This window comes from Pholis gunnellus, assembly GCF_910591455.1.
Source record: "Pholis gunnellus genome assembly, chromosome: 2".
In the NCBI taxonomy this organism is placed as follows: Eukaryota; Metazoa; Chordata; class Actinopteri; order Perciformes; family Pholidae; genus Pholis; species Pholis gunnellus.
In genome coordinates, this window is record NC_136536.1 from 17,665,664 (window position 1) to 17,679,336 (window position 13,673).

General features: G+C 41.7%; 2 protein-coding genes across 2 annotated transcripts; both read left to right on the plus strand.

Annotated features, from left to right (window-relative positions):
• Positions 1-318: 318 nt before the first annotated feature.
• Positions 319-4,217, plus strand: nsun5 (NOP2/Sun RNA methyltransferase 5). Its single transcript, XM_079168995.1, has 4 exons — positions 319-1,436; positions 2,929-3,133; positions 3,365-3,529; positions 3,931-4,217. Exons 1-4 carry the CDS (start codon positions 512-514, stop codon positions 4,139-4,141), a joined length of 1,506 nt encoding a protein of 501 aa, XP_079025121.1. The 5' UTR covers positions 319-511; the 3' UTR covers positions 4,142-4,217.
• A 198-nt stretch (positions 4,218-4,415) lies between these two features.
• On the plus strand, positions 4,416-11,102 carry LOC306710431 (uncharacterized protein). The gene is made up of 8 exons (XM_079178985.1): positions 4,416-4,552; positions 4,715-4,850; positions 5,301-5,401; positions 7,147-7,227; positions 7,905-8,052; positions 8,970-9,049; positions 9,138-9,231; positions 9,762-11,102. The coding sequence occupies exons 2-8, from the start codon at positions 4,739-4,741 to the stop codon at positions 10,169-10,171; spliced, it is 1,026 nt and encodes a 341-aa protein (XP_079035111.1). The 5' UTR covers positions 4,416-4,552; positions 4,715-4,738; the 3' UTR covers positions 10,172-11,102.
• The last annotated feature ends 2,571 nt before the right edge of the window (positions 11,103-13,673 follow it).

A 13,673-nucleotide genomic window follows, 5' to 3' on the forward strand; every position in this document is an offset into this window, starting at 1 on the left:
AATAAAATCTACCAATCAAAAAAGTCAAAGAAAGCTATTTGAATACAAGATGGGCTTATAAATCAAAATAGGTCAAAATAATTATTGTAAGTATTGCACTGAAATGCACATTTAACGAATGTTTAGAATGTAATTTTTAAAAACAAGATGCGTTTTATGGGTAATCATGGCTAAAAGTAAAGTGCTCTAATCCAACCACATGCCAGCTGCTCCGTGATTGGCTGGACAGACCTCCTACGTCATACGAAAACAGTGCGTCTCCTAGTACTTCCGGAGTCAAGCTTCTTCCTCTGCCATGTGCATGGTGGGAACGACATAACGAAGCTGCTTTTCTGAAACGTGAATGAGAAAAACAAAGCCGCTTGTTGCCGCTCAGAGAAGAGGAAAGCCCCGGTGGGACGAGGGACGTGTCCGGACTGTTGTCAAGAGGGAAACGCCACCAAGTAGCCGATAAACTAGCGAAAGAGTGGAGTCGTCTCTCAGCTAGCTGGTAAGCTCGTACGTTCTCGCCATGGCTCTGTACATAAAAGCTGCTGAGGTCCTGGAGAAAGCCGAGATGAAGCAGGGCGCTGTGAAAACTCTGGTTTACGACAGCAAATTTGCAAACATCAAGCAGCTGTTCGCTCTGGTTTGTGAGACCGAGAAGTTTTCCTCCATCCTGGAGGAGATCATCGAGTCCACCAAGCTGCTCAAACAGACCAAGCTGAAGATGCACCTGGCCAAAGTGCTGGTCTACGACCTGTTGATCGGCCGGGGGCTGAAGTGCGGCGGCTCCTGGAAGACCATGATGATGAAGCATCGCGCCAGACTGCAGGCGGCGCTGGCCCGCATGAAGGTGAAGCAGAACGTCAGCAAGAATGGCGACCTGCTCCCGGTCAGCGTCCAGAGGGTTGTCGGGGTCCAGCTGCCCAGGTATGCGCGCGTGAACACCCTGAAGACCACCGTGGAGGACGCTGTGGACTACCTGAAGAGGGATGGCTTCTCCTACCTGGGACAGGCCGGCAGTCTGGAGGACTTAACCGTGAGAAGGAAAGACTTTGTGCAGGACCTGCATCTGCCAGAGCTGCTGGCCTTCCCTCCTAAAACTGACTTCCATGACCACTTCCTGTACAAGGCCGGCCACATCATCCTGCAGGACAAAGCCAGCTGCCTCCCCGCTTACCTCCTCAACCCCCCATCTGGCAGCCATGTCATCGATGCCTGCGCTGCCCCTGGCAACAAAACCAGCCACCTTGCTGCCATCATGAAGAACAAGGGCAGGCTGTTTGCCTTTGATTTGGATGCCAAGCGTCTGGCCACCATGGCGACTCTCCTGCTCCGAGTTGGGGTCACCTGCCCGCAGCTGGCCAACCAGGACTTCCTGAAGGTGGACCCTGACAGCCCGCAGTTTAAAGATGTTGAGTACGTCCTGCTGGATCCATCCTGCAGTGGATCAGGTAGAGTAACAAAGGGTTATTTCTGTGTATGCGATCCAGCTTTCTGATCACCCGTCTGCTGTCTTTACAGGTTTACCCCAGAGGCTTTGAGGTCCCAGTGAGCCTATCAATCACGTGGCTATGGTTTTATAGTCACATGATTCATGCATCGTACAATTATATGCAATCACAATATCCCTCGAGCAATCAGGCAGTTATTATAAAGCGTTTTGGTGCGTCACCTCTGCTCAGTACTGCATCCTTCCAGTATCACTGTCTGCTGAGCAGCAGTTTTAACTTGATTAAACCTCCCAGCGAGGGTCTGTTTCTTACAGCTGCACAGATGTGTTCTGGAGCATCACAGGAGCTAAGCAGCACCACCAACCAAATTACATGTTATCGCCAGTGGTGGAAAGTAACCAAGTAGATATACACAATAATATTACTAAAGTAAAATTTCTCTCTCACATTTTACCCTCATTACACATTATTTCCAGGCCTTTTCTCACTTCTCTCAACTCCTGCATCCTTTTTATATTTACAGTATTTTTAGCAGTACAAAAGCTATTCATTTGCAAGATATTTAGCATGGTAATAATTGTAATATATAAGCAATACAAAGCTAAATGTTTGTAAAATGATGTGTACTTTACTAGAGTATATCTGGACATGTAACCCAATACTTCTACATTCAAATGTATTCGACAGCAAGAGTGACTGGTTACATTTCAGATGAAGAAAACTATTTAAACAATCATCATTAAGTTTCTGACAGGCTTGTGATGCTTTACAGAAAATAAAAGTAATGGCTAGTTGGGGTCCACTGTCACATTTCAGATTTCCATGAGTTGTTTGCAAAGACATTTCCCCTCGAAACTTCTCATATTGAAATAACAGATTGTGGCCCAAAGAAGTAAAATTATCCAATATTTCACAAAAAAAAACAAAGATTAAAGAAATGAAAACGTCTTATCGTCTTTCCTCTCCCACTAATCATCTCACGACTTGTCAAATGTATCTTGGGACATTTTTAGAGGGAACTGACCTGAAGGTGGGGAACTACTGGATAACAGTAACTGACCATCTGAAGTAGATGAATGCGCTCTACCGCGAGCAGCTGCAACAGTAGCATCCTGCATGCTCATTGTTGCATCAGTATTAAGAAGTGAATAATGTCCGATATGATAATGTATAAGTCACAGGGGACATTTTACAGAAGAGCGAGATGACAAGTCATCCTTTATGTCAGGCTCTCACTTATACAAAAAATAATAATATAATACTAAGCATCATCATATTGATTGTTTGTAATTATCTAATTTTGTCCCTCAAGTGACAGAAGCCGATGTGCATAAAGGAAACTAATCAGAAACCTGTATACCTCTCACAAGTTCACTTTCTTTCCTTACTCACAAGTAGTAGTTGTAGTTTATATGCAATACTAGTGTACCTGTACACAAACAAATTAGATTTAAATGTAATTTATGATGCATGCTCTGTGTGTGGGGTCCAGGTATGGTGTGTCTCCGGGACGATGCGTCTTCTGCTGGCGAGGTTCAGGCTCGCCTGGCCTCCTTGGCCTCCTTCCAGCTGCGGTGCCTGAACCACGGCCTCAAGTTCCCTCGCCTGAAGCGCCTGGTCTACTCCACCTGCTCCATCCACAGCCAGGAGAACGAGGACGTCGTCACGGCCTGTCTGCAGCAGAACCCGGGCTTCAGGTAGGAGCAGTCCACTTCCACTCACTCAAAACAAAAACCAGAAGAAGAAGCCAAATACGACGAGTGACCCAGCATTCTGGGGGCACAGTGCTCTAATGGGGCAATAGGGTGCTATGAACTAGATATGATGGTGCCTGAACATTTAGGGCTTTTGTAGGTGAGAAGAAAGATTTTGAATTCTGTTCTGGATTTTACTGTTCCCTGAAATACATTTCATATTTTCTCCTCCAGGTTGGTTCCTCTGCTAGCTCAGTGGCCAGAGCGTGGCCTGGAGCCACTCACTCAGTGTCTTCGCGCCAGCACCACCAAGACTCGCACACACGGCTTCTTCGTGGCTCTGCTGGAGAAGCACAGTGAGGCTGGGAATAAGAGGCCAGAGCCAGAGGTTCAGATAAGGTGAAGTAATGAGGTGTAAAATCCTATTGTAATTAAGCCTTATTTGCTCAGTATTTGTAATTCCAAGGGAAAATGTCACATCTGTTCATTATAATGCTGTTTTATTGCCTGTAAATTGTAAGATGGAAACAATCTAGACTACATATTTTGTGCATTCAGTCACATTCAACTTTATTTTTGTTAAAATATTGAGCTTGAAATAGAATGTCGCAGGTCTGTGGTGTAATTTTCTGAAATCTACAATTATATCAAATCCGACTCTGTAGACTCGTGCTTTTCACTTTCAATTAACTTTATGAGCACAAACTACATGAAATTTGACACGTTTTAGAGCAGCTGTTTGGTACAGATGAGCAACTATTTAGTTCTGAAATTGACTTTAGCCGTCTGCTCTGTCACAGCAAGCCGGAGGCTGCGGCACCGGCACCGCTCAGCCCGTCCACCTGCGAGAAGAGACCTGCCGCCTCAGAAGAAGAGTCTGAAGCTTCAGAGACGGAGGACACCCCGGCAGCAGCAGCAGCAGCAGCAGCAGCAGAACAGGCTGATGCTACACCTGGCAAGAAGAGGAAGAGGAAGAAGAAGAAGAAGAAGAAGGCAGCAACAGTGGAGTGACAAGAAATGTATCATGGGACTGCTACAGCATGTTGTCTGGAAGGCATGCTTTGAGTACGGGGCTTTATTAATGTGATGTAAAGGAAAAGTAAAGATTATTTTTTACTGTATCACGTCTCCGTGTTTCATTATTGCTGCCCTGCAAAGAGGTTTTCTTTCAGAAACAGCTCCAGGTGTTTCTCCACAGAAGTGACCGTTTATTTCCAGTAGAGGGCAGGAAACCAGCAGCAAACCTGCTGAAGAAGAAGAAGAAGAAGAAGAAGTTTATTTCCGGCTAAACAGAGTCAGCGATTGGTGGAAACGCTCGTGGCTTTTGTAACTCAGTTACGCAAAAACATGTTTTGTAACTGCAGGACGTTGTTGTGACTTGTAGCTTATTTCTCTCCTGGCGGTGGTTCGTCTTGACATATCGTTAGTAACTTGTATTGATGTATCTGATTTGAATGTTGATATCCTGCAGTTTTAGAGCGGTTAATGCATGAAGTGGACCCACAACGATCTAACGAGCAAATATGTTTTTTCCCGTTTAAACGTGGAAGAAAGGCATAAATCGTGTGTGATTTCAAACCGCAGGCCTCTTCCAGCACTGACAGCAGGATGGCCCCGGTTCCCAGAGTGAGACTGTCCGGCGGTCTGGAGATCTGCCGCGTGCTGAACGGAATGTGGCAGGTATCCGGAGCGCACGGAGCGGTGGACAATGCTAAAGCAGGTGAACGATCATGAAAACATCTGGGTGTTTTGGGAAATCTGTGGAAACGATCCCTAGCAGAAAACGTGTCCTGTAGTAGATTAAATGTATGATCTGATAAAGACATCAGATCATAAACAATTCGATATTATTCCTTTGTCAAACATGGGTGTGTTGGCTTAGAAAAGCAAATGCAAAATCCCAGGAAGGACATAGAGTTTGTCTAATAGACAGCGCTTCAGTCTGGCGGTGGAAAGTCTCGTTACACTAGTGCCATGTTTCTGCAACAGTTTCTTTGTAGTCAAAGTGTTCAAACAAATAAGTTACACATGTTGGATGTGCAAAATTAGGATTTCTAAACTAGTCTCTTTCTAACTATCTATTCCATAGTCTAATTATGATTGTGAATATAATAACACAAATATTAATGATACAGTTAATCTAAAAAATGTGTCCCTCTCATCTGTCCAGTGGAGGCAATGCAGGCCTACGTAGACGCTGGTCTGACCACATTTGACATGGCAGACATTTATGGGCCTGCAGAGGAAATATTTGGACGGTTCAACAGCCAGGTACGTACACACGCACGTACACGCACACGCACACACACACGCACGCACGCACACCTTTTCAATACATGACATTATTATATGGGGCTATAATGTGGCAAAGATGAGAACAATAATGCAATAATAATCAGATGTACTTTGAATCATGTTATTCAGTTTCTTTGTCAGGATTTTTATATATCTCATTGTATGGTGGGAACTATTGAACTCCATATTTTCTCCCTTTTAATGAATAATAACTGATATAAACTGTTAAGTCATTGATGTGGATGTCATGCTATGCAACACATGTCCCTGTAAATATTTTACCATATTTGATGTTTTAAAGTGTGGGATTTAGTTCTTCTCTATGGGTTGAAAAAGGATTCCTTCTAAAACCTAATAGATAAACTCACATGTCTGTTAAGGTTCAACTGGCCTGCTCATCTTTGACCCGTTTGTTGACATGATGCTGGAGATAGTTATGGAGACGGTAGTTTATGAAGTTTAATTGATTACTGGAATTGTCTGTAGAGACATCAGTGTACACACACACACACACACACACACACACACACACACACACACACAGTGCAGATGCAGTGAAGCTCCATCTTGCCCGACTTTTTTTGCCTGTTCTCATATTGTTATTCAAATTAAAATGGTCCAATAACAAAATACTGGTCCAAATTTGGTTTTAAGTTAATCAAATAACATTTTGGGTGTGATCCTTTAAATTTTGTTAGGATTTGATCATAGATGAATAATAACCTTTAAAACACAAGAGGGAGCTGTTGTTCTGCTGCAGATTGAAGTTTGTGCTCCACAGAGGCTTGTGTGAGTGTGTGTGTGTGTGTCCTTTACAAGAAAGAGACGGAAAGGAAGCAATAAACATCAACAGATTCCAAGACACAGATTCTCAAAAAGAAAACAGTCTGCTCGAGGAAAAAGAAACGATGCATTTTGCTTGTGAAAACCTGTGACTGCATTCCCAGGAATATGTTTGTGAATAAAGCTAAGCTAGGGAAAAATGGTTAATGCTTTTACATTTTCCGTCATTGAGCTACAGCGGTAAAGTAAACTGACAGCATTCAGAAGAAACTATATTATTGAACATAGTTGTATTGAGGTAAGTGTGATGGACACAGTTGTCATTCATACTGTATAATCCCTGTGAGCTCAGCCGTGCCAGTTTATTGATTCGACAATCCAACTGTTAGTGTCGGTGTTCTCCACAGAGCTGCAGATCCTCAGTACACATACATTAAGAAATGCTCTCTCTTGCTCAGACACACAGACACACACACACACACACACACACACACACACACACACAGACAGGTCCCGGTGTGGCTCAGATCAGAGTTTTTGTGGCTGATGTGCTATGACAGTTTAATGGTGCCGGCCGTGGTCTCAGCCGTTCACCTGGAATAATGTGCAGAGAGCCAGAGAGCTTTTCTCTCCTCCAAACTGCTTTTTCTCTCTTTCACACATTTGACCTCATTACACGTGCTTTCCAGGCTTTTTGACACTTTTTGATTTAACTAATCAACAGACATTCCTGCATCCTTTTAAATGATAAATGTTTTTAGCAGTGCAATATGGTTTTAATAGAAGCTACTCTGCAGTATTTAATACATTTGCAAGATATTTAGCATGGTATTATTATAATATATAAGTGCAAGGTCCAGAAAGAAGACATAGCTCAATTCAAATATTTGTAGTTTGTAATTATAATTTTTACGACTCTTTGTTTGATCTTTTCTTAGTGCAAATCATCTGGGAACGACACCCCAGCTCTGCAGAGTCTGACCAAATACGTGCCGAGACCAGAACCAATGAACCGCAAGGTGAGCCGTTGAGCCGTTTGACAAATGTGTTGAGACAAGAGTGACACCTGCACTCAGTCTGCCGTGTTTTACAGAGAGAATAGTTTTATCCGCTAGAGAGCACTGTGTGTCTTTTATAAAGAAGCAGGGCATCACCTTTACTGGCCTACTTAACAAACGTAAGGCTGCATAGAAAATTCCCAGGAAATGTGTTGGTGGTGTGTCCCTGTTAAAGGATTCCTTCTGTAGCCTTTGTTTTATGATTTTGAAAACAAATAACATGACAAGTAATCAGATTTTATTTATGGGTTCATGTTATTTATACCTACAGTATGCTAGTGAATCAACAGTAAACAAACATAAGCAACTCATGTTTATTTTTATGTTAAATGATTTAGGTTGTGAGATTCACCGGTACTTGTATATTCACTTATAGCAGATATGTTTGTGATGGTGTATGTGTCGGTTGAGAAGTAAAAATAACATTTAAGTACAGAAATACCAAACTGGACACACTTTGTTGACCAAAGAGGACTGACAAGTTGGCTTTTCACGTGTAAATGTCCGGCTCAGTATTCATCTTGGTCACAGTTTTATGTTGTGGGTGGGTTTTTATGTCTTTATTATTTTACTGTTGGAAGTAGAAATAGGGGCTGAGGTGTCACTGTGTGTGTGTGTGTGTGTGTGTGTGTGTGCAGGTGGTGGAGAAGGCCCTGCAACGCTCCATGACCCGTATGCAGGTTGACACTCTGGACTGTGTTCAGTTCCACTGGTGGGACTATAAAGACAAAAGATACCTGGACGCAATGGGACACCTCTCCGACATGCAGCAGGAGGGACTCATACGTACGAACACAATACATACTTCTACATACGTCTACAGATAAACAGAATAAACAACAACACTAGAATCTGACTAATATCACAGGTTTAACAGTATTGGTACAGGATGTTTGGAAATTGTGATATATTCTTGTTTTATAGGCTGCATTTTCTTTATATTTGTTCAATCTTGACCTGGAAATGGTTCTTTGGAAAAGGCTAGTAAGTGGACCTTGAGTTAAGCTTATTTTGTCAGAGCTTTCAACTGCATCTCAAGAGCTTCATTAGCTGTTTGAGTCATCATTAATCTTAACACACGGTCCTCTTACTTGGGGTTTCTACATTTTTCAACTACAGCAACTCCCATCTGCTGAGGAAGGCCATGAGGAGGGGTTGAAAGCTTCAGGAAAACCAACTAAATGGACCTTGTGTTAAGAACTTTTTCATCAAGTTGCTATTTTTAAGGTTGAAAATGAACCTTCAAGTCCAACTTAAAATGAATAATTTATCATATTTGCGTTTGCGAGTTTGATATATTTTGTGCTTCTTTATTTCTTTACAATAATTGAATGTTCTAATTAGTTTTACTGTATATACATTTATACATAGAAGGTTATTGTTCATCTATGATCAAATCATAACAAAAGGATGGAACCAAAAATGTTATTTGATTGTGTTAAAAACTCATTTGGAGCAGTACTTCGTTGTTGGATCAATTTAACTTCAATCACGATATGAGCAGACTTTTCAGCAGACTGGAAATTCAAAGAAAGTCCGACTCTAATGCTGATCTCACACACCTATACGGATTCACACATATGCTCTGAAGGCAGTAGTGTGTCAAAAACAGGAATGTGGATCCGTTTCTTGTTCCTTCCTGTTATCCAAGATTTGTATTTTTAAGAGACTTCAACCTGTTTCTTCCTTTTTGTTTCCGTCAGGAGAACTCGCCCTCACCAACTTTGACACTCAGAGGCTGGAGGAGATCACCAGCAGAGGCATCCGCATCTCAAGCAACCAGGTACCCGGCACCACTCACCCGCATGTTAGTACAATACTCCATGAGACCCTCTCCTTCAGGACATCTATTAATCATGTCTGTCATGCAGGTTCAGTACTCTTTGATTGACCAGCGACCTGCAGCCAAGATGGAGAAGTTCTGTCTGGCTAACAACATTCAGCTCCTCACGTACGGCACTCTGGGTGAGATACAACGCATTACGATTTAAATCCAGTCATCGTATATTAATGTTTTCATCATTTTCATTTACTTAGATACACTAATATCTCTCCAGTAGAGCAATTACAAAGATGAAGTTAAATGATGTAAGAAGTACATTTACCATTATGGTATAAAGATGTAAAATGGTGGGTTTCTAAAATGGAGTCAGTCGACGTGACGACACATCCTCTGTCCTCTTCCCTCCCCCTCTATCATCGCTACTCCTTCCTCTCCCTCCGTCTCTGCATCCCATCCTCCTCCTGACCTCAATGGTCTCCGCACTGCCCTCCCTTCTTCTCTTTTCTCTCCGCATTCTCTCGCTGCCTCTTCTCCACCCTTCTCCATCTCATCTTTTCGTTTCCTCCATCCCTTTATTCCCGCCGCCTCCTCCGACCTCTCCTTTCCCTCCATCCTGTATTCATCCCCCCCTGACTCCTTTTTAACTCCTCCGTCTGCCTCTCTCCTCCATCCCTCACTCCACTCCTCTTCCTCCATCACTGTCCTCTCTCAGCTGGCGGTCTACTCTCAGAGCGTTATCTGGGGAAGCCGGAGCCCACTTCCAGGGCGGAGCTCTACACCGCCTCCCTCTCTAAGTACAAGAACATGATCAACTCTTGGGGTGGCTGGAGCCTTTTCCAGGACCTCCTTGTCGCCTTGGAGAGCGCTGCTAAGAGACACGACTGCTCAGTGGCCAGCGTGGCTACGCGTTATGTGCTGGACCGCCCTGCAGTGGGGGGGGTCATTGTCGGTTGTCGGCTAGGCGTCGCAGGGGCGGGGCAACACATCGGTGACAGTCTGCGCAGCTGCAGCCCCGACTTGAAGTTGACGGTGGAAGATCATGCCGCCATCACAGCAGTGACGCGACGCTCCAGGGACCTCGCGGCACTTATCGGGGACTGTGGGGATGAGTACAGGAGCTAAAGAGGGAGGGGGGGAGGGGGGGGGGGACATCTCACACAGAACAGCCCTGAAAAAGCATTGAATACGTATACTGATGAAAATCTGTTCAATTCTCCATTTGGCCACTTCTATTGATATCATATCAGTTTCTGAGCACAAAGACTGAAGCTGCTGTTTTGTTCCACATTATTTACAGTACATTAGAAAGCGCATTCAGTAAGTGGGGAACTATAAGTTTTAACTTGCCCGTTCCTTTTATACAACCTCTGAAGATATGTGCCTCATGCAAAGTGTATTTTACCCGCTGAATATTTGATGCCGTTAAACAGTGTAAAGCATGTGCTGTAAGAGAAAAGTGTTCAATCTGTTCAAGTGCTTTTTAATGGAGGAGAGAAGCTTCTCATTCAGGCTTGAATATAGTTGCACTGATGTGCACAAACACACAGTGATTACTGTTTACATTGAAGTGTCTAGTACGTTTTTTAAATACAGACTTAAGAGAATGTTCAGAGTCTAAACTATGATTTGTATCTTTCACGCTGTGATTTAAATCAATGTTGTGTACATAAAAAGATATGGCATTGGGAGTTTTCTTTTCTGTTTTGAGTTGAATCCAAATCACCTTGAAGAAGTGTGTTGCATAGGTAAATAACACTTTTCTCATCACATTTGCTGTTTATCTAGCTTTTATTTATTTTAAGATCATTTAACCGAAATCACGAAACATTATTTTCTCACTAAACTCTAGCCAAACACACAGAAAACTATTCTCACTGCGGTCTTTGGATTATCCTGACTACACCTGACCTTGTTCCAGGAAAGAGATGTGTGGTCACAGATGTCTTTGCAGCGTATTTAAAAATGTTCTTTTTTTCATAATTAAACTTATTGACCCTTAAAGATATATAATGAGACAATGTGCTGTACATTGATATTCCTTTGTGTCTGAGAAACTGGCCATGTGGTAGACTGTTAATGTGTGCGCATCGGGGGGGCGGGGGCTCAGTGAAGCGGAATAAAGTGGGAAACCCGGTAGCACTGTCTGGACCTACAGATGAAGAGAAAGACACACACACACACACACCATGCACACAGATAATTCAGAAATGTTAGGCTCCTATCGTATACATTTTCTTTTAGGATAGAAGCACGTGCTGCATCATAAATGGTGAGGCATTGTGTCGATGTTATTGTGGTTTCAATGGGTGAGTGTATAATCAGTGTGTCATGTAAGTCATTAATTTACGTGCTGAAAGCGTGTTTTAATATATAGCTTTTATCTTTGTTTGCATGTACTGTATGTGTGCTTGGAAGGTGCTGAAATAGCAGAAATGATGTTTGACAGGAGGTGTGTGAGCTGCTCCATGTGTTCATATGTACTATCCTGTGTGTGTGTGTGTGTGTGTTGGTTTGTGCATTAGTGGAGAAGAATGCATACGACAGATTGACAGATGCTTCGACGGCCGTCAGGACAGAGACGCCCAGCCCGTCTGCACTCCCAGCATCTAAAGTGTCTGAACAGTACACACACACACACACACAGCTGACACACACTGTTCACCTCAAAGACCAGACGGACTCCAGCTGCGCTATAGGAACGAGGTCAAAGGTCCCAGATATCACGTTCAATCTTCTGTAGTCCTTTTTACAAGCTGAAGTTCAGTCAGCACCCTGTACAGAAGACTTTGGAGTTGAGTGAGACAACACAAGGACGAAGGGGGTCTTATTTTAGTTATAAACATGGTTGCAGCAGCTTTGATTTACATGCATTTCGAAACACCCTAAAACAATTTCTTACCTTTGACCAACGCTTGTGTGCAGAGCCAGTGGATTTTCTTTCTCTATTTCATAAAAACGTAAAAATCAGCAGACCTCTTAACTTCCATTTCTTCGTGGATCTGACATGCTGCAGTATGCGTGAATCTTTCAATAGGCTTTTTCATTATTAAAGACACATTTAATATGCACACCACATGGTGGATGTGGGCTTAACAGACTTCAACCAGTCACAAGGGCACTTTGACCTAAACTTAACCAAGACATGGGCAGCAAGAAGGTGTTGCTGAGATCTTTATACAGAACTACATGCATGCTTAGATAAGAGGACATTACAGCCTAAAGGACCAACAAATTATTTTCTACTGACTGACTGTCCCTATAGATTGGACAGAGATGGTTAGACAAGTCTTCAGGATTGCTGCTCCTGAAAGGGAAACCTGCATCATATTCAAAAGACAAATAATTCTTAGTTTAAAGCAGTTCATTCAAAGCAATAATTATTTAAAGCAATTATTTTATTTAGGAGTTTGCCGGGTCTAAAAATGGTGGAAGATCTAGAGTAATCGGGCAAATTGACTTTTTGACAATCCTGTCTGGACAGGTGTTATCATTATGCTTTAAAACGACTTGGGGACGCCTCCACCTCTCAAAACCATGGTTCTTCATACATCTTCATTGGTGGACAGATATCTCATACCTGGTTGAAACTGGATGTTTAGGCCGGACATAAGGGAGGGAGTATTTAATGCAACTTTTGAAATGAAAAATAAAGAATTCTTACTTTTACAGTATGTCCAAAAAAAGTAATATATGTAATAGTTCAGTATGTCGAAAATAGTCATGAAAAAGTCATAGTATAGTATGTGGAGAAACTTCATAAAATGTCAAAGTATAGTATGTCGTAGAAAGTCATAAAGTCATAGTACAGTATGTTTTGATAAGTAATACTATTGTATGTTGAAAAAAGTCATGAACATGTTATAGTATAGTATATGGAGAAAAGTCATAAGACATGAACAAATCAATGTACAGTATTGCAAAAAGGTCATAGGTCATACTATGTGTATAAAAGACACAAAGAAGTTAAAGAATAGTATTTCGTAAGAAGTCACGAAAAGGTTGAAAAAAAGTCTTAATATATGTCGAATGCAACACAATAAAAGTCATAGTATACTATGTAAAAACAGTCATAGTATAGTATGCCGAAAAAAATCATTGTATTGTATGTTGAAAAAGGTCAAAAAGAAGTAATATAGTATGTTGAAAATAAGTCAGATTATAGTACATCAAAAAATGTAATAAAATAAAGTCATAGAATGGTATAGTCATAGTATAGTATGTTGAATAAAAGTTACAAAAGATTCATAACACAGTTGGTCGAAACTGTATTATCATGGTAAAGTATCGCTAAAAAAGATCAGAGTATTTCATGTCAAAAAAGTCATAAAAAAGCCATAGTATAGTGTGTCGAAAAAAGTAATTAAAAAAAATTCATATAATAGTATGTGGAAAGAATTCATGAAAATGTCTTATTATAAAAAAGCTATTATGTAGTATGGAGAAAAAAGTAATACAAAGTCGTAATATAGTACGTTGAACAAAGTCATAAAAAGTTATGGAGTAGTAACTACATAACTTTATATTCATACTCCCACATGTTGTCCGCAGCGGGACTACTAAAGATGTGTGTACAGTGATCAAGTGTAGGCTATATTAAAACAAAGTTCAGACATGTAACAGAACT